The sequence below is a fragment of the Heliconius melpomene genome, chromosome 6, assembly GCF_056956725.1.
Source record: "Heliconius melpomene rosina isolate 202511_hmr_F chromosome 6, ASM5695672v1, whole genome shotgun sequence".
Taxonomy (NCBI): domain Eukaryota; kingdom Metazoa; phylum Arthropoda; class Insecta; order Lepidoptera; family Nymphalidae; genus Heliconius; species Heliconius melpomene.
Window position 1 is genome coordinate 6336142 of NC_140394.1, and position 21794 is coordinate 6357935.

A 21794-nucleotide genomic window follows, 5' to 3' on the forward strand; every position below is an offset into this window, starting at 1 on the left:
AAATTAGCTAGCTAACAAGTGGCTATCGGAGTGCAGGGGCACAAGTGTGTACAACTTGTGGATAGTGGGCACAACGCGACGGTTGTGAGGTTAATCTCCACCCGGGGGGAATGAATAATTGTTATATGTTGGTATTTTCATTTCTTCACCCAGGTACCAAGGCACAATCGCGGGTTGAGTTTCGTTTCGTTCCACTCAACATACGAGTACAATGCTTTAAAGATTCGACAAAGGATGGAGGACGGAGTGTATTAACATTGGGTTCCCTCTACCTACCTTGCTATATACACAGCACAGCGTAAAGCTGAAAAAAAAAACAAGACTAGAAATGAGGAAAATTTATCTATAATCGAGACGGAAAAATTGACGCCTCCCTTTGTGTGATGGAATGCACAACCATACACCAAGAAGTGGTTGCCCATCCAAAGCCTGCCTATGACACACATTGTCTAATTTCGATACTATACTAAAAAGCTACATGTAAACACAGCAACCGTAGTTCACATTGCATTTAAAATACGACGCATTAATAGAATGAGTCAATAATTTTACATCCATAGGAAAATTAATTTCCACTACTAATGCATGTACAAGAGTTTTGGTACAGCAGCGGCAAAATCAATTTGAGGCCAGGGCATTGGCGAGTGGCCAACGCGTCCACTGTCCGACCACCGCTGCATAATATTATAATACAACTAGTGGGTGCGCGCAGCTTCGCCCGCTTATTTGCACCCTTAGGGATGAATTCTAAGAAACCACGAAACACATGTTCAATGAAATATTTTTAAGAGCCTGTATTTAAATTTTTATAAAAATCGGTGGCGATTTAAAGATTTTTCCATACAAACTTTCAACCCCATATTTACACCCCTAGGGAATGAAATAATATTAACCACGAAACATGTGTTCAATGATATATTTTGAAGAGTCTAAATTTCAAATTTTATAAAAATCGGTGGCGATTTAAAGATTTTTCCATACAAACTTTCAACCCCTGATTGGCACTCTTAGGGGGCAAATTCTAAAAAACCGTGAAACACGTGTTCAATTAAATATTTTTAAGAGTCTGAATTTACAATTTTATAAAAATCGATGCCGATTTAAATTTTTTTCCATACAAACTTTCAACCCCTATTTCACCCCTTTAGGGTTAAAATTTTTCAAAATCCCTTCTTAGTGGACGTCCAGATTACGAAAGTAAGCATCTGTCCAAATTTCATGTTTCTACCATCAGCGGTTACGGCTGTGCGTGCGTCTTACCTCAGTCAGTGAGGACAAGTCCTTTTATATATATAGATAAACACTCGAAAATCAATCACGCCGTGTAGATAGGTATAATACGTTTACATATATTTATGTACCATATTTATCTGCGGTTTTCCCATAATAATGTATTATTCACGTCATTTATATATAGGTTTGTAGATAAATCTATTCTTTAGATATTTTGTCCAAAACAAAAACTATGGATGGACCCACAAAAAAAAAATATTGATAATCACTATAAATAGAATCATAATATTATATCTTAATTTACTAGTGAAATTGGAAAAATAGCAACCGGCTTACATACCTGGTTTCATTTGCAAAGGAAAATAAGATACTTTCTATATAAATGTAATAAACTGACTCTTTATAAATGTAATAAACTTTGTAATTTATTTTTATAACTATTTCATTTTATAAAAATATTTCTATAAAAGATGTGCGTGTTGCGCGTGCGCATTGCTCCATGCGTGCCCGTCAGCTTCCGCGGAAGCCGTAGGCGAGAGTTCAGAAAACAATTCTAAAAATGGTGTAATTAAATGCAAATCGTACGAAAACGTGATTCGAAACCCCATAGTTAATATATTATTCGATTATAATTTGAATAAAGGTTGTTTAAAGCTATTCTTATAATGTTGAAATGTTAAGAGGCCGTCATGGCACTGTACTAATCTGGGAATGGTTGTATTTAAATTATTTTCTTTTCCCTGCTTTGATAGACAAAGTGCGAGTTATTAGATATTGATTATCGGGAAGTATCAAACGAATTGTCTTACTCACGCACCCAGTAGATTCCTTCTGCTTACCCTATTATGAGAAAAAAAGCAAAAAAATCTCCTAAAAAGATGACATTCTAAGGGAAAAAACGATATATATGTATGTTTTACAAAGAGGTACATTAAATTTTATTAGTAGGTATTTATTTGTATTATGGATCTAACAGACAGACGCTAGTTGCAGACAGGCAAAGTTCGAATAACTGCCACTTCTGTAAAATTGCTTTTCTAATACCTGATATAATTTTCATTATTTGTTCGTCCATTCAATTTGTTTTGAGATAACAATGGATGTTACATTTGATTACTTCTATTAAATAGCTACATATTTTGAATATATTTAATATATATAGTCACTGTGAAGCAGTAGAACAACGTGCCACTGTAAGTACGATGGTCTTGGGTTCGATGACAACTAGGAGTAACGAATTTTAATAGAATTCTTCTGCTTATTTCAGTGAATTTGTTTTTTTTAAATTGAAAAAAAAAATGTTGAGATTCATTATTTAATACACTTAATTTAACAAATTCTCCGGTTAAATATTAAAAAAAAATACAATATATTCAAATAATTGTGCATACAAAACGCATGCCTTTACGATAAACCAATAAACCCTGCGGAGGGACCACTTATTAGCAACGTGTTCAAACATTTACCCGAAGACCACTTCCCAATACTTACCGCGCCTTTAATCCGCTACATAAACTGAGAACATCGATTAAAATCGTTCCGGTACTTTACGACTTTATTTCTGGCGAGCGAGTTTTCTTTGACTGCGTCAGTTAACTTGGGACCGGGCATTCAGCATCGGCGTGTATTGGATAAATATTAATAAAGCAGCCGGCCTCGTTTCTGGGAAGTCGGGAGGATCTTATTATAACCGCAATACCACCTATAATTAGCAACATTCAAATTACTCGGCGTAGGTACGTTGCGCCAGATCGATGTTACGTGGCGGCTACTCGAGTCGATTCCAACGTTTCTAATCGATTTGAAATGGATTGATTCGTGCGTTTAGGCAAACGTTTTATTGCTTTTAAATATGGAAATTATGTGTTTTATGTATTATTTAGAGTAATGTGTGTGCCTAGCCTAATCTATATATATAAAATCGAAAGGTCACTCACTCATCACGAAATCTCAGAAACTACAAGTGCTAGGAATCTCCAATTTTGCATAGGAATTATTTATAGGACGTAGGTGCTCGCTAAGACGGGAATTTGTAATATTCGACTTCTAAGGGGTTGTTTTTGGAGTCGAAAGTTTGTATGAAACTTCGTTACTACAAATGCTAGGAGTCTCAAATTTTGTATAGACGTCACTAGGACGTAGTCATGGAGACAGAAATTAATAATAACATAGTTCACGCGGGTGAAACCGCGAGCAGGCCGCTAGTATGTTATATAGGATACAGATTTTTTTTCAGCTTCATGCTGTATTCAGCGTGTACGAGGGCAGAGGGAGTCTAGTGTTAAGACACTCTGGTCCCCATTTTCCGCTGAATTCTGGAGGCATTGCGTGTTGAGTGTTGGAACTCAACGTCGCGCTTTTGCCTCAACACCAGAGCGAGCAAATGAAAAATTAAATATTTAATATCCTCGAGTGCTTGTGAACCTGCGCCACGTGGTGCTTACAGGTTTAGATTAGATTGCTAGCAGCAAAAGCTGCAACAACGATAGATAAATTTCAAGGTGACAGAATGCATAAGTTTAGTTTTATTTGCTAAAAGCTTTGTACTTGGTTACTACTTATATGGTAGAGCTTTGTTTGGAAATATATTTTATAATTATTTTCATGGAACTGTGGTAAGGAGTCTATAAGTTCAAAGAGCTTTTGCAGCGTTAATTATGTGTTCCGCCACGCATTACGTAACGATTTCAGAATTTGGCGTAAAGTGAGGAACGATAGTATCTTCATAAAAACGGATCGTCATCAGTAGATTCCCAGGTTCACTCTGCCTATCCTCATATATATTTACGTGATGCAACGTGGAAGCTAAACAAGAAGTATATAAATAAATTGCAGTAATAGCTATTATTCTTCTTATTACTAAACATCATGAATAAATTAAGACATTACGTTCTTGAATTATTAAATATCCAATATTAAACATAGTGGCATGGAGACCAAGGATGTGACTGTAACGCGACGGTTGTGGGTTCGTTCTCCTCTCGAGGAAGTGAAATATTTATTTACGTTTATATTTCCATTTCTTCGCTCTGGTGTCGAGGCAAAGCGGGGCGCTGAGTTCTGCCACTCAACACTCGCAAGTCTTCCAGAGTTCGGCAGAAAGTGGGGAATAGAATTTCTTAATGTAATAATTTTAAATGAGGACTTATGTCGACTGACATTTATTGCTATTTGTTTCTATGAAACAATTTTATATAGATATTTTAGGTTGCCCATAAACTGGGTGACGTCTTAATTAACTATTTTCGATCGTCACTTTAACCTTATGTTATCCCAGCACAACAAACAAAAGAATGAGTCAGGAGGCAACGACCGCCGCTCTGGGGTGATCTTTCGAATTCCCGAATAATTGTCGACGCGTAAGTTGGCGACGAAAATAACGCACGACCACGAGTCGTTCCCCCTCTAACAAATTAATTTTATTTTTATATTGATGAGCTACTATATATATTTGGATATTACTATTACGCTGCCTTAATAAAGATTTTATTTATTATTTTGTATGTTTTATTATTGCTTTTGATAGTCAATAATTTAAACTAAGGAACTGTGATTTAAAGTCTTAAGATTTTTGGAGCTATGATTAGGACAGAGAGTTGATAATCATGAATAAGTTGTAATTTATAAAAAAAAGATTTTGACGATTTATGGTAATGAGATCCAACCAAAGGTGTAAAGGGATGTAGCATGAAGCAAAAAAAAAACAATTTAGGCAGATTACAGGTACATGTATGTACAATTATATACAATTTGTAGAAATCTTGCATATATCTTGTAACAAAAAAATTAAATGATGACAAAAATAATTTAATCTTGCCAGGACAAATATACAGGAAAAAGAATTATTATTACATTTTAATGTTAGTTACATAAGTACTTAAAAAACTCAGACATTTTGTTGTACGTATGAGTTTCACTTTTTATAAAATACAGTATAGTACAAACTTTATTTCTTTAAAGTTAATTTGCTTTCTTTGTGCAAGAACGATCGTAATTTTATTGAAGATCACTCGGACCATTGACAGAAGGTTAAGAAGAGGTGTCTCGCCAATAAATATTAAAGTATAATGTCGCGAAACGATTGCGTCGCTTTGAATGCTAAACCCGTAGTGAGCTACGAACAGGCCACGGGAGCGGTGGATGTGGCAGGGAGGCGGACACACGGCCCACCGTGGGAAAACGTTCCAACTCTGGGAACGGATGTATCTAAATGGAAAACCATTTCAACTTTTTGTGCCATTTTTTTTTACATTCACAATTTTTGTTAACCTCTTTTCTAAAAAAATACTGGACGTTTAAAATCAATATTATTGAACGAGCTATATGTATTAGTACAAACAAATTCTAAAACATATTTTCTACTATTTTCCAATCATGTCACGAATACTTGCTCTAGCTACATATATGCTCATTAGGATAATGATATTCGCGAATTACTACGTGTTTATATCCACAATGCCTCATATCTTAGTGTGTCAGAATCGAGGTTACACACAGATGTAAGTATCAGTGCGGCTCGGCGTGGCAACAACGATCACGTAGTTACAATATAACATGTCCATCGAGCCTTGAGCTTTGAATTCTCATCTTTTAGTGCCGGCGATACCCAAAGATTATATGAACTAAGGAAGAGTAGAAGTCCAAGTTATACTGGACGGTTGAGCGTGTAGCAGACGTCCGCACACAGATACAGCTAACGCACACAGAAGCGCCTGACCGTGGCATTCCATCGTCATCTACGCTTACATGCTCACAGCGCACCTTATTAAAACGAGACGCGAATCGACGACTTATCGGGCAATTAGTCGTGGCCGGCGTTTAACACTGCAGCGTGGAGGAATCTTGTTCGGCTTACATTGACTTTTATCTTTTTTTATCGTAAATTATTCTGCTGTTTGGGAACGACGAAATCTAGAGCTGTTTTTTAAAGCAATCCTTAAATTACTGGCAACACTAATTGCTGCGGTTAATTACGGTGTATTGCAATGGTTTATTTGGGAGTTGGTTACTATTAAGTATAATAAGAAAAATCTGATAAATTGTAAAATTTAAGTTACATTGCGATCAAAAAAATATTAGTTTAAAACAAAGTAAATAAACAGCGATGTAAATTGTGTAAGTTCTGAAAGTCATCAGTTGTATGAGCGGCGGCACGCGTGCGGGGCGGTGCGGGGCGGTGCGGGGCGGCGCGCGGCGGACTGCGCAAGCGCGGGTGATAACAGCTCGCGACTCGAATTATTTACAAGTTGTCAACTTATGAATTATTATTATTTAGTTCTGTTGGCGGTTTGTAAACTTTATTATTGTAATAAAATAACAAGTTAATAAATTCAAAGTTACACGTTAATAAACATTGGAGGCAAATGTTTGCTAAGTTGTTGCTTTAATTAACATTTATTATTCACATTACTGTCAGGATTTTTAAGATTTTTTTTATTTATCTTTTGGATGCACCGATAATAAAGTTTGAGATTAATTGGTTTCCTTAAGAATATTCCAAAAAAAATAATATTTTAGACAGCAAATAAAATACCGTTAAATTTCATATTATCCTGCTGCAATTCTTATTCTTTGCATAAAAAAATTAAAAAAAGAACACCAGAAAAATGAAAAAGAACACCTCCGTGAAGGAATGGGATTGGATCTGCTAGAATATGCTATAGAAAATGTTTCTAGATTCTAATTGTACCGGACGGGCGGAACTCAAGTGAATGAGCCGCTGACGCCCTGCACACTATAGGTTCCAGATCATGGGAACACGGAGTATGCTGAGACCCCAAGACGTTCTTGTGAGTCGTTCTTGTGAGACGTTCTTGTGAGTCGTTCTTGTGAGACGTTCTTGTGAGACGTTCTTGTGAGACGTTCTTGTGAGACGTTCTTGGGAGTCCTTCTTGTGAGACGTTCTTGTGAGTCGTTCTTGTGAGACGTTCTTGTGAGTCCTTCTTGTGAGACGTTCTTGCGAGACGTTCTTGCTATACATTGAAACAAGATACTGAAACAGGATGTTGAAACAGGATATTGAAACAAGATGTTGATCACTGTATAACGGTCGGTGACTGTCGGCTCTATTCGTGTCTTGTTCCGATTCTATCTTCTTCCTGTTGTGCTCACCGTTGATTGCCGACTGTCTCTGTCTCGCCCGACGCGCACCTCCGTTGCGCGGAGCTAAACGGTAACGAGAGCCGCGAGCCACCGAGCCGTTTTATCTTTATTTACAACAATATTTTTACTATGATTATCACACATTTACATTTATATTTTAATAACTAAAAATCGGATGTTTTTACAATTTATACATATTAAAAGAACATAAAAATATCTATCTATCTATGTATAAAACATTATACTATTTAAGTATTATCTATTATTAAATTACGAAAAATGCTGTTACGATGACGAATTTTACATGAGTTTTTACAATGAAAATTCTCTCTAAAATTAATTACACACATTAGGAATATACAAATCTGTTATTTTGTTACAGAAAACTATGACAAACAATAATTAATAATAAAATTTACTATACGGAAGTTACTATTATATAAAAAGCGATTAATGCGGCAAATCATAGTACAACTATACAAATAAGATATAAAGTCGAAAATTATTATCTAAAACGGAACCCAAATCTATTTATATTTATTATTTAATGTAATTACTTATTTACAAAGGAAAAAACACTATTAATTTAGAAAAGACACTAATAATAACATTCAAAATTACGAGAGTGGTATGACGTCACTTTTTGCCAAACTAAACAGTCTCTAACATGTTGTGACGAGTTCACAGCCGATGATGCGCGTCGGTTGTCGCGAACATTTCTCCCGCCGTGCAGAATCAGGTCTCGATGTGATGCTGCATCTTTCCCGCGGTGAGCGACGACGTCTTCTTACTTTGGAAGCGGAACGAGTTTTTTGGTTGGCCTTTTCAGAAGACCACCCTTAGTGCGTACTTCAACTATTCGCACTTGTCCATCTGCACCTGGATATACTTTTTCTATGCGTCCTCTTGGCCACGTATTTCTTGGAAGTTGTGAGTCGGCTATAAGTACCGGGTCACCTATTTCATAAGTAGGGCCTCGACCATGAGGCTCCCGCCGGTGTTGAAGTTCAGGGAGATATTCGCGAACCCAGCGTCTCCAAAACATGTCCGCTAATATCTGTGAGCGTCTCCACTGCTTTTTGCTATCGATGTCGTCCTCACTAAATGTGCCAGGTACAGGTAGACGAGCTGAACCCCCAAGTAAAAAGTGATTGGGTGTTATAGATTCTTCGTCGTCATTGTTTACAGAAACATGTGTGAGGGGACGACTATTCACAGTATATTCTACTTCGCAGAGTAATGTAGCCAAAATTTCTTCTCGGGGGTATCTCTCACGAAGAATAGTGTATAGAGCTGTTTTCACGCAGCGAACAAGACGTTCCCATGCGCCTCCCATGAATGGTGCAGATGGTGTTATGAAACGCCATGCGATGCCTCGACGACTGGCTTCTTCTTTGAATGCTTCTCGAAGTTCTTTGTCTGCTCCATGCATGTTTGTACCATTATCTGAGTAAATTTCGGAAGGACATCCTCGACGTGCAGCGAATCTTCGCAATGCAAGTATGGCAGAGTCTGCGCTTAGGCTGGCGGCGATTTCCAGGTGAACTGCTCTAGTGGTAAGACACGTGAAGAGTGCGACGTAACGTTTCACGTGTTGTCTGCCGACGACTACTGTGAGAGGGCCAAAATAATCTAAGCCGGTGTATGTAAATGGTCTTCGATGATGAGCGAGACGGGATTTAGGATGATCACCCGTAGAAGGCTGTGGGGGTTGTGCCTTGCGAATACGACACTTGAGGCACTGATGAACTATCCTTTTCACGGTGGGACGAAGACGAATTACCCAAAAATGTTGACGTACTTCATTTACTATTATTTCGGTGCTGCTGTGGTGAAGACAACGGTGGGTCCAATCAATATATAACTGTGTGATGTAGTTATCTCCATCTAAGACTTGTGGTTTCTTTGTTTCGTCTTTTATTCCCTCGGCGGCGGCTATACGGCTGCGAAGAACGACAATGTCATCTCGGAGTTCTACGGGTAATGAATGAAGGCGACTTTGTTTGGCAATAGTCCTGTTGTATCTTAAGTCTGTGATATCTTCATTGAAAGATTCTTCTTGAGATGTTCGGATGAGAAGATTTTCTGCTTTTGTAATGTACTTCGAATCCAATATCAGAAAATTGTTGGAATCCATAGATTTCTTGCTATGTAGAGTAGTAGATTTCTTTTGCAATGTTTCTCTTCGTTTGTTCCACGTAGGATCTGATTCCATATTTCTACGTGTTCGCTTATAAAAGATCTTCTCTTTTTTATTTCTGCAAATATCTAAAAATTGCAAGACTCTAGCTGTGGCACGAAGTAGTCGCTCCCATTTTGAGAAGCGTTGTGGATCAGGAATTGCTTCACGTAATTTTGTCTTCAGCTGGAGTTCTTTAACGGTAAAAGTATGTTCTTCACCAGTATTATTTGACACGACCGGTTTTTCGATAGGCCAGGTACTCGGATTTTCTTTCAAGAAGGCAGGCCCGTGATACCATTCATGATCAGCTCCAAAATCAGATGGTACTTCTCTGGTGGCTATATCGGCGACATTGAGCTTAGAAGGTACCCAACGCCATTCTTCAACTTTGGTATATTCTTCAATGGCTGCTAGTCTATGTGCGACAAATGGCTTATAAGACCTGGCTCCATTTCTTATCCACGTCAGAACTGTCTTACTGTCTGTCCAAAAGATTTTGCATTCCGGCGCAATACGATGTTCTTTTATGACAGCTTCTGCTATGCGAACTCCCATGACGGCTGCTTGTAGTTCTAAACGAGGAATTGACATAACCTTGAGCGGGGCTACTTTCGCTTTAGCCATGATCATGTTGACTTGGACTTTTCCATCCGGAGCAACCACCCTCCAGTAGGCAGCTGCTGCGTAGGCTGTTTCACTGGCGTCGCTGAATATATGTAGTTGTACAGATGTGGCATCACTATAACCAGAGTAGCATCGAGGTAAGCTCACATTTTTCAATTTCTGAAGGTGTAGCATCCATTCTGCCCACTGCTTGGAAAGATCTTCATCCAGATGTTGATCCCAATCTATAATTCTTCGCCAAGATTCTTGAAGAATTTGTTTAGCACGAATAGTAACGGGTGAAGCGAAACCAAGTGGGTCATAGAGTGACATAACTATCTTCAGAGCTTCTCTCTTCGTAGGAGCTGTTTTCTTTAATAAACTGGGCGGTAATCTTGCTAGTTTTAAATTGAATCGTAATTCATCGGTTGACGGTCTCCACATTAAACCCAAAATCTTTTCTTCTTTGGTACCCAGGTTAATAGTTTCTGTCATATTTGATTGTTTTTCAAGTTCATTTATTATTTTCGGGATATTTGAAACCCACTTGCAGAGTTTGAAACAAGCTTCTCCGTGGATATGTTGGACCTTTTTGGAAGTTTCTATAGCTTCTTCTATACTTCGGAAACTGTCTAGGTAGTCATCCATATAGTGGTTGTGGATGATAGCTTCCACTGCTTCTGGATGCGTGTCGATGTACCTTTTTGCGTTCCAATCTTTAGCGAATATCGCGGTGCATGGTGAACTCGCAGCTCCAAATATAAGCGACGTCATGCGATATTCTTCAGGAGTTCCCTCCCGCCGGTGTCCTCTCCACAGGTAGCGAAGGGCATCCCTATCTTGAGGTCTTACTTTGACTTGCATAAACATTTCGGCTATGTCGGCTGATACAGCGAAAGCATGACGGCGAAATCTCATCATGACTCCAGGAAGCGATTGAAGAAGGTCTGGTCCAGTCAAGAGGAAATCGTTTAGTGACATACCTTTGGTTTTAGCAGCGGCGTCGTGAACAATGCGAAGCTTCTCTGGTTTAGCCGGGTTTTGCACGTCGAAGTGTGGCAGGTACCATGTTCTGCCTGGAGAGATACTTTTAGGTGCCACCTCAGCGTAGCCCTTCTGGACGAGTGATTCCATTTGTTCGGTGTATCTCCTTTTCAGTTCAGGATCACGATCAATTTTTCTCTCTATTGATATGAGCCTCTTCAGCGCCGACTCATAATTATTAACCATGATGCTGTTCTCTGATTTCCATAAAAGTGTGGTTTCAACATGCCCATCTTGTAAACGGTGTGTGTGTTTCTTCAAAATGTTTTCAGCCTTTATTTCTGGATCAGAGTCTGGCCGACGCGGATTAATGATAAGAGATTCCAAGGCAAAGTAATCTCTCAGTTGTTCATCCATTCTATCTTCAATAGCAGTAACTTGATTGACGAAATGGATTTTCTGACCCAATGTCCTATTGTGCGCACCATGTAGCACCCACCCGAGCGACGTGAGTGAAGCGATTGGTTGGTTCTTCGGTCCTATACGGACATCTTCGGCGAGTAGTAAATTCCAATTGTCTTGACCAATTAGAATTTTAGGCGTGGCTGAGTCGTAGGTGAGCTGGTTCTTCAAATCTATTAGATGATCGCAGGCAGCTAAGTCTTCTTCACGAATTGTTTGCGGGGAAAGATTAAGATGCGGAACGGTACGAGCTGTAAAGCTAATCTTCTTTTTCTGTGAATTAGCAAGTGTCACGGTAACACGCCTTGATCCCGGCGTTTCAATAACTATATCCCCGATTGCTTCCATCTTTAAAGGATCCAGCCGTCCCTCAGCACCGACTTCCTTTGCCAAAGCTTCATCTATGAGAGATACAGTTGATCCGTCGTCTAATAGAGCGTATGCGGAGGTTTCTCCCGCCGGTCCATGAACTCTGACTGGTATGATTTTAAGATAAGCATGCGCCTTTGACGGTACCCATGCGTTGGCCACGGTTTCCTTTTCTTCTTGTTGATTTCGAATTTCTGATTTCTCCTTTTTATCATAGTGTAGTAATCGATGATGAGTACCGATGCATCCCTTAATATTGCACTTCTGTGGTTTACAGGAATGTCCTGATTGTCGGAACCGCAGGCATCTGAAGCACAGTCGGTGTTCTTTGGCGAGTTCCCATCTTTTATCTGAGTTGGCATCTTGAAATTTCTTGCAGCTAATACTGTGATGACCTTCTTTGTTACAAATTTTGCACGTACTTTTCACCATTCCATGAAATCTATTAGTTTTCCTTTCTTCGGTAGTATTGTGCGTTCTATGTATCACACGACGAGTAGGCTCTGAGTGCGGGATCTCTGTTGAATAAGGTGTGCGACATGCTGCTTGTTTGGTGAGAAACTCGCTGAAGTGCGTCAGGTCTGGTTTGAATATAGATGCTTGTTCCTCGTACCACCTGGTACATAACGACGATGGTAGCTTTTCACGAAGGGCCCTCGTTATATCTGGCGCAGTGATAAAGTTGTGTAAATCGAGGGCGCGAAACAGATTGACACTGCTTCTTACCTTACTGGCGAATGCATGTATCTCCTTTGGATTGTCAGCACAACGAGGTAGAGATCGAAGCTTGTCATATTCACTATATGCGATTGCATCTGGACGACCGAAATTCATTTCAAGCTCTTCTATGATGGCATCCGGTTTTGAATGAGCTATGAGTTGTGTGTCGACGACTTCCAATGCTTTTCCAGTTAGGCTTCTTCGAATTCTGGCTGTATTTTCAACTTCATTGAAGTATCCCTTAGTGTTTTCATATATGGCCCTGTATGATAGCCATTCATTTAACACTCCACTATATGTAGGAAGATCCATGATGACTTTGGACGCGACGGGAAAATTGTATGACGATGATGGAGGTAACATTGTAGGTTTAGGTACCTCTGTTTTCATACACAACGATGTAGGAGCGGTTTCGGCTTTTTCGCATCTTTTCTTCAAATTTTCTATTTCCTTTTTTAGCTCCTCTATTTCCTTTGTTGAATCTCTCTGTATTGCTTGTTGATTTTCGGAATTGTTGCCGATATTCGGATGTTGAGGCATTCTATAGCATGACGGCACTGGATGTGGTTGCCTCGGAACATCTGCACATGGTGTAAGTGATTTTTGTACGATTTGTGCATTATCTTCAATCCAGGAGCTAACGTAGTCGGTTTTCGATATATTATCTTCCTGGGATTCTGAACTATCTGATTCAGCATCTTCCAGAGCTATTTGCGCGAGTTCAAGCTTGATGCGAAGTATTTCTTCACGAGCATTTCTTGCTCTACGTCTGGATTTCGTAGACTTCTTCGAGTTTGCACGTTTCGAAGTTGTCGACTTTATTTGTGTGCCTTCAAATTGTTCCTCCTTGTTAATTGAAATAATTCTTGAGTCTTCCTTTTCGTCACTTGGTACTATTAAGTTCTTTTCTATTTCGGAATCCTCTTGTGTATTCGTAGGCGGGTGTGTCACCTCTGTGTGACTAGATGAAGGGTCGGCTTCATATCTCAATCCCTCGGATCGACCTCTTGATCTTGTGATAGGCATCTTAGTAAAAACCTACGATAATTGGTAAAACTCACCAAGACGAAACGATAATACTCGAAGGCGGATGCACGAAGATTCTCGGAGACGAACGACGACACTCGAAGGCGGAAGCACGAAGATTCTCGGAGACGAACGACGACACACGAAGGCGGATGTCGGAGGATGATGCACGAACACTCACGAAGACTTACGATAATACTCGAAGGCGGATGCACGAACACTCACGACGTGACTTACGGCGCGATAGATGTCAGCGCAGTAGCGAGCACGACAGTCAATGCGGACTATACTGCGCGATGGAGCACGGCGCGACGGAGAGCACTACGCGATGGAGCACTTACGAAGACTCACGAAGGCGGATGCACAAAACACTCACGACGTGACGGGATATGTGACGTCAGCGCAGTTGCGAGCGCGACAGTCGATACGGATGCGAAACGCGACGGCGAATGCGTTTGCGAGCGCGACGGAAAACACTGCGCGATAGAGTACTGCGCGACGGAGCACTTGCGCGACGGAGCACTGCGATAACTTGCACGATGACGGATGATGCTTCAGCTTCGGTGAGGAGTCCCCAGATCCAGCTCGAAGGACCAGCACGTTGTACCGGACGGGCGGAACTCAAGTGAATGAGCCGCTGACGCCCTGCACACTATAGGTTCCAGATCATGGGAACACGGAGTATGCTGAGACCCCAAGACGTTCTTGTGAGTCGTTCTTGTGAGACGTTCTTGTGAGTCGTTCTTGTGAGACGTTCTTGTGAGACGTTCTTGTGAGACGTTCTTGTGAGACGTTCTTGGGAGTCCTTCTTGTGAGACGTTCTTGTGAGTCGTTCTTGTGAGACGTTCTTGTGAGTCCTTCTTGTGAGACGTTCTTGCGAGACGTTCTTGCTATACATTGAAACAAGATACTGAAACAGGATGTTGAAACAGGATATTGAAACAAGATGTTGATCACTGTATAACGGTCGGTGACTGTCGGCTCTATTCGTGTCTTGTTCCGATTCTATCTTCTTCCTGTTGTGCTCACCGTTGATTGCCGACTGTCTCTGTCTCGCCCGACGCGCACCTCCGTTGCGCGGAGCTAAACGGTAACGAGAGCCGCGAGCCACCGAGCCGTTTTATCTTTATTTACAACAATATTTTTACTATGATTATCACACATTTACATTTATATTTTAATAACTAAAAATCGGATGTTTTTACAATTTATACATATTAAAAGAACATAAAAATATCTATCTATCTATGTATAAAACATTATACTATTTAAGTATTATCTATTATTAAATTACGAAAAATGCTGTTACGATGACGAATTTTACATGAGTTTTTACAATGAAAATTCTCTCTAAAATTAATTACACACATTAGGAATATACAAATCTGTTATTTTGTTACAGAAAACTATGACAAACAATAATTAATAATAAAATTTACTATACGGAAGTTACTATTATATAAAAAGCGATTAATGCGGCAAATCATAGTACAACTATACAAATAAGATATAAAGTCGAAAATTATTATCTAAAACGGAACCCAAATCTATTTATATTTATTATTTAATGTAATTACTTATTTACAAAGGAAAAAACACTATTAATTTAGAAAAGACACTAATAATAACATTCAAAATTACGAGAGTGGTATGACGTCACTTTTTGCCAAACTAAACAGTCTCTAACATGTTGTGACGAGTTCACAGCCGATGATGCGCGTCGGTTGTCGCGAACACTAATGCTACTCCTAATAATATTAAGTAATAAAAATATTTCCTCAGTACAAATGCTAATAATTGGTTTTACAAACTCAACATAATATAATATGATGTCTTATTTAGGAAAGCGAAGGGCAGAGTGACGCAAGTTGTTACGTTCCTTCTATTAAACTGCAAGATATATATATATTGACTTAGAACTAAACGCTTGGTAATATGTATATCTAGTGGACCCGGACGCGGCTACGTCTGCTTGAACTATAAGAATATTTTCACGTCGCTCATACTCATACTATGCCGCCCGAAGGCTAGGTCATTTCGAATCAGTGACATCTCCTTAATTATTTATTAGAATGTTATACAGTAAACTATAATTTCAATCTAGGTAATAAAATGCTAAAAGTGACTATTATATTTATTTTCATAAGGATGAATATCAAAATATAAGTTCATTTTGGGTGACGTTTTCTTAAAACACCAAAAAAAACTTAGCAAACCGTTGCTTAGCAACGACGGTTGTTATTAACATGGCAGAATAAATTGCATGTCAAATTAGAGAGTATTTTAATATATTAGTGTATATGTGTAATGTAATGTTATATAGCCTATAGCACTTCTGAAGAATGCAGCTTTCATACAAAACAAAAACAAAGTAAATCGGACCAGTAGATCCAGAGATCTTAGCGTTCAAACAAACAAACAAACAAACTCTTCCGCTTTATTATATTAGTATAGATAATATAAAGAAGTACATACAAACAAAAGAAACTTAACACTAAAATGACTTTGTAACACCATATCCGTTACATAATTACCAAAAAAGGTTAATATTGCGTGGTGACAAGTGGTTTGCAACGCCCATTCATATTAACAGTTTGCCGGATGTACAGGTATGTGAAACATTTTGTTTCGTAATTGCACTAACTCGGGTTAAAAAGCATAAAGAAATTAAGTAAATACTATAATAATACTTAAGTAAGTACTGATAATAATGGACAAATAGGAATAGGACATGAGAAAAACAAAATTACCGGTGTACATGATTATAGAAGAGAAAGAATATAGAAGAATGTGGAGAATGCAGTATTGGAGACACTGCTGCGATGGAAGAACACTAGGTATATCATATGGATTAGCTTTACAGGGTGATTTCCTATCATAATATTTTTGATTGTCACTGGAACTAAAACTGAATTTCTTAAGAATTTTGAGTATGTTTTAAAAAACAGTAATAACAACTCTTTAATTAGAAAATTGTATTTGAATCAATGTTAAAATAAATCTATTATATGTATAGTTATTAAATTTGGATAATTTCAAATGTTAACAGCTACTAAATCAAATATAACACTAATAGCTCCTTAAATTCTATCAACAAGCAAATTTATATTCGTAAACAGTTAAAGGCGGCGGTAAATCTATTCGATTTCATATTCATTATGCTAAATATGTACCTTTTTCTCTAAATGCCCAAGTATATTAAAATTTATTGAGACCACCCGCGACGTAATTGACTCATCTAATCTATGTTTCTATTATATTCACTCTGTGCTAATAAATAGTCATCATAAATTAGTTTAACAATAATAAATGTCTTTATCTAACCAATAAATAAATTATTCAAATGGTCGTATTGCACACTGAGTTTACAACTGCTGATTAGTTGCTAAGGTTAAATATAAATTATATGTTGTTAATTTACATATGTATGGCACAAGGTTCTATTTTACTGTTTTACTTAATACATATAAAATCAGTTACTAGTTTTAACTCAGTTATTATTTGCTTATTATAACTTTAGTGCTAGAATACTATATACCAAACTATCTATTTTGTAATTTTTAAGTTAAAATACATATCTACATTATTGTATTTAATACTTTCTTACTATATCAGATATTGTTTTGAATTTCTCTATCTGTAAATATCTTTTTCTAGCCTTGCAGCTATATTTTAAAGAACATTCCCCAGTAACAATGAATCAGTCTTCCCTTAAATTATTTTAGTTCTGTGTAAATCATCTTAACTACCAAAAAAAAAAATAATTACCAAAACTGATGAATGTACCATCTCGTGCAAAACTGCAGGCCACTCTACAAGTACTACGTATTCACACGGTGGGGATATTTGACTACGTGACGTACTGTTCGGTTAGAAAATACAGCAGCATGAGAAAGACGGTCGACTTCCTCACAACATTTCCCATGATATATGAAGTAGAGAATATATAGCGAGAAAACGTCTTTACGCAAAGCTAGAGCGTCCAGGATTAAAGCATTCCTAAAAATTCGAACAGCTCTATGTTGTGTGCTATCAAATAGTCCAAGCTGATACTGGGGTGGACTAGCCCAGAGTTCAAAATAGTATTCCATATGTGGCGGAACCTGGCCATCTACAGGGCCACTGAAAGTTTTGGTATGAAGTACTGTCTCGTTCTGATAATGGCATCCAGTTTCTTCAAAATCACTCTGATCATGCTTTCAGACAATTATACTGGCAGTGACTCAAAGTCTCTTATTTCTCACCTTCGCTTCATAAATATTTTTACCATTCTCTCATCGTAGTCAAAACAACATAGAAAGAAGACCGTTTTTTTCATTCTAGCTAGGACAATTTAGTTTTATAAGTGAACTGTTTTATTGTATTTTTCTTAATATTTTAAATTATATGATAATAATGGGCTATACACACACACCATAATTTAGCCAATAAAACACGTAGTTCTATATTCATAAATAAAGAACGATAAGTCTATTAAAGCTCTTTTGTTTACATAGAATTTGGATAAATAACTAAAACTCATCTCAAGAATCTAACACCTACGCTTGAAGAGATAAATTTCCTCGTTGTTTCTACATCTCCTTTATATATTGAAATACTTGATACACGGTAGGCTCTCGCTTATGTACAGCGTGGTACAAGTTGTAGGAGAACTGCACATATTGCCATATATTTTTTTTATTGACAAAAAAAGATTTGTACTGATGTTAGATGATTTTTTTATTAATAGTAATCAAAATGTAATTATATTGTTTATTATGCCCAAACTGAGTGTTTTTTTTTTTCAATATTGATATAATAATTTCTTATATTAGATATTCTTATGTAGATCTTTAAGTTGTGGTCTCCACCAATAATTTTCATGACATTTTTATTTTTAAAGTTATTTGAGGATACCCATCCTTCCCATCCATCCCATAAAAAGTGTAAAAATATAGTAAAATTTGGTATAGTAATAAATATGACGAGACCAGTCGTAGCAGAGGCACAAAATATGACTGCAAGCAAGGCAGGTTATGGGTTCGACTGGAGGAAATTAATTATTTAATTTTTCCATTTTCTTCGCTCTGTTTCCGAGGCAAACCATGGCGTTGAGGTCCACCATTCAACACACGGTGGCTCCAGAATTCGGCAGAAAATGAGGAATGGAATATCATACCAATAGGTTCCCTCTGCCTACCCTGCTATAGAAGGAATACAGTATGATGCTAATAAAAATACTATTAACAATTGTATTTCATCGATGAACTTGGAGCATACACGAACTAGACATGCGTATACCACTGCCACTATGCAGGCCGTACTCGCAGTCAATGAACTGGCAGGGGTCAGGTGAAATTATCTTGAACATACTTTACGCGACATCTGACTCATAGTACGGTATTAGATTTGATCTTAGACTACTTTAGTCGCTAATCTCATTTATATTATTCTTATAGCGCCGTTATACATTCGTTAAAGCTTTCGTCGAGTTCTTTTTCTATTATATTGTTATAGATATTTTTAGTCTTATAATTTTTTATTATATATATACATATAGAGATATTAATTTATATTATATCAGTCAATTACAAACGGACAAAAAATATAATGAAGTAATTTTGCTAGCATTGATGTCAAACATTAATATTTTTATTATTATTTTAGTCTAGATATACCTCCATTAACTGATTCTCACGACTCACTCAAACTCTCGTTCAATGACACAAGCCCTCTTGGACTGGCTGCGACAGAGCAATCGACAAGTTCCAACTATCAGTGCTGTCTCTTCACATATTAATTTTAGTCTGTATTATATTTAGTTTGAAATATACTTTTAAAGTAATACATTTGATATTATTAAAATTCATAATAACAATACATTAATCTTTTTGTTTAAATAGTTGGCAACTTGATTTACACGTGTACGTTACAAGGTTATGTTTATTTCAAATTTTACATAAAATAAACTATTTATATGATTAGGTATATACCTATTATACCAAGAATATTAGGAATATTAAATATATCATACCCCCGAATGGAAATCGAACCCACAGACTCCCTTCGCTTTTTAAAATCTCTTCTTGCTTGCTCTCCTGCGCCACCAAGGCCTTCGCTAAGTACTAGGTAAGTAATGTACTTATATAGGTATCTAATATACGTTACATTATGTCTACCGAATTACAGATAATATATCTACATACAGACATTCCCTGTGTCTCGCTATATAAACTCAGATCCATAGTTTATGTACAAATCCCATAATAGCTAGATAGGTATGGCTAGCTATACTAATCAGATACAAGCTGCTCTACGTTATTTTTAATACAATTATTTTTTAATTAGAATTAGAATATTAGTGTAATTTTACATTAAAAATACGCAAAGGATTTGACTGTAACGCTAAACTGAAAATTTCGGCGGAAAGTTGTTAAAGGAGTGTCTTAACACTATGTTACCTCAACTTACCCTGCTGTGTGAGAGATACAGAGTGAAATTGATATTAAAATTATTTCAAAGAAAACCAACAATATTTTGAAGCAATACTTATTACCTAATAGTTAATAATGCGCAGTGATTCCAAGAGCTTTCTCTTTACATAATGATTGTTTACAATTCGCTTCGTTGACGAAATCAGTGCATCACGTTACGTAAGGCATCTTGGGTAAGATCCGCCGAAGTACACTATTAGAATACTTACTTAGTTCTTTCTTTCGACATACATAAATTATATATCTTGGATTTATATAGACTCACGATTTACCTTACTTGATGATACATATAGTATATGAATATATCAAGGTAGGCAGAGGGAACTTTTTTATCGTGAGGAACCCTTTTACGCCGCGTCGGACTGGAACGGGACATGGGACTCATGAACCGGCAAATGTTTGCCATCCATACTATCCACGAAACCTCACGATTCGTCTCCTTGACTGCCAAATGCCGGGGTTATGGGAGCCAAGGGACTCTTCCATAGTCCCGGCGGAGGCAGAGGGAACCTAGTGTAAAGACACTGTGTTCTCCACTTTCCGACAGTATTCCAGACTTTGCGTATTAAGTGGCGGAGCTTACAGCTGTGCTTTGTTTTGTTAGAGCGAGGAGCGAGGTCTTGTCTTGTCTAATTATATACGACCCTGTCAGATTTCCAATATCTACGTGTTTAAGGGTTTTTTTAATGTATTTTATGTACCGTAAGAATTATAAATTTAGATAAATTTGCTTGTATGTAGTTAGCGTATTACAAAATGTCCTCACTTTGAATCAAATAAAAAGCTTAAAATACCCTCAGTCTGAGAAGTTCACGCGAAATATTGAAGTGATCGTGAATAAAAAGAGATGTGCCAACCAAAAATGTATATAAAAATAAACGGCAAAGGTTTTACGGAGTGAAATCTACGTGGAAATATCAACGTGGCTCGTACTCCGATGACGAGTAGCTAGGGATGGGAAAAACCGTTCCCTGTTAATTGCTTGTCGATATTCTGATTCATTTTCGGCCAAAGATTTTTAATGAATATTTTTAATATCCGCTCTAGGGTTATTAGAGCATGCTTCTACGGTCTGAAATGATTTGTATAAAATATACCTACAAATATTCCATAAATACTATTTAACAATCTTTGCTCTGTTATAAGGAAGAAAAATTATACATTTGTTTACTATAATATCTTTTGGAAACTTAGTTTTTGGTAATATATTATAGTGGTACTATTATTTATAATAGTTTTAGGACTAAAAATACAGATTCTATTTATTTCTACCAGCCCCCGAAATATATTTTACTGTAGGTGAAAACTTATTCTACAAACGATGCACTACCGTATAAGATGTAAATAATAACACTTTTTTGTATTGATAGTTTCCAGGAATTTCCATTTGTAACATATTCAAAAGGCAAAGGTAAAGGATCATTCTATTACATGTTCATTATTGATTGTATCTAAATACATATTTTTACACAAATAACGTAAATAACTTCACATCTCTAAAGGCGGTTGAGTTTTCCGTTGTTGCTTTTTTCCCATTTACGAGTTTCACAGCGACCGTTGCCTGAAACTTACACGTACAGAATATAAATGTTATGTATCGTTGTCTTTTTCCCACTCTATACTACTGTAACTGCCATCTC

At 37.3% G+C, this 21794-nt stretch overlaps 1 protein-coding gene across 1 annotated transcript; it reads right to left on the minus strand.

Moving 5' to 3' along the window:
* Nucleotides 1–8122: 8122 nt before the first annotated feature.
* Nucleotides 8123–13681, minus strand: LOC146538234 (uncharacterized). The gene has a single exon (XM_085187027.1). It carries the CDS (start codon nt 13679–13681, stop codon nt 8123–8125), a length of 5559 nt encoding a protein of 1852 aa, XP_085043153.1.
* Between the last annotated feature and the right edge of the window lie 8113 nt (nt 13682–21794).

Bases quoted from the DNA above. Each gene is read 5' to 3' on its own strand.
- LOC146538234 (XM_085187027.1), bottom strand. From the start codon at position 13,681: ATGCCTATCACAAGATCAAGAGGTCGATCCGAGGGATTGAGATATGAA.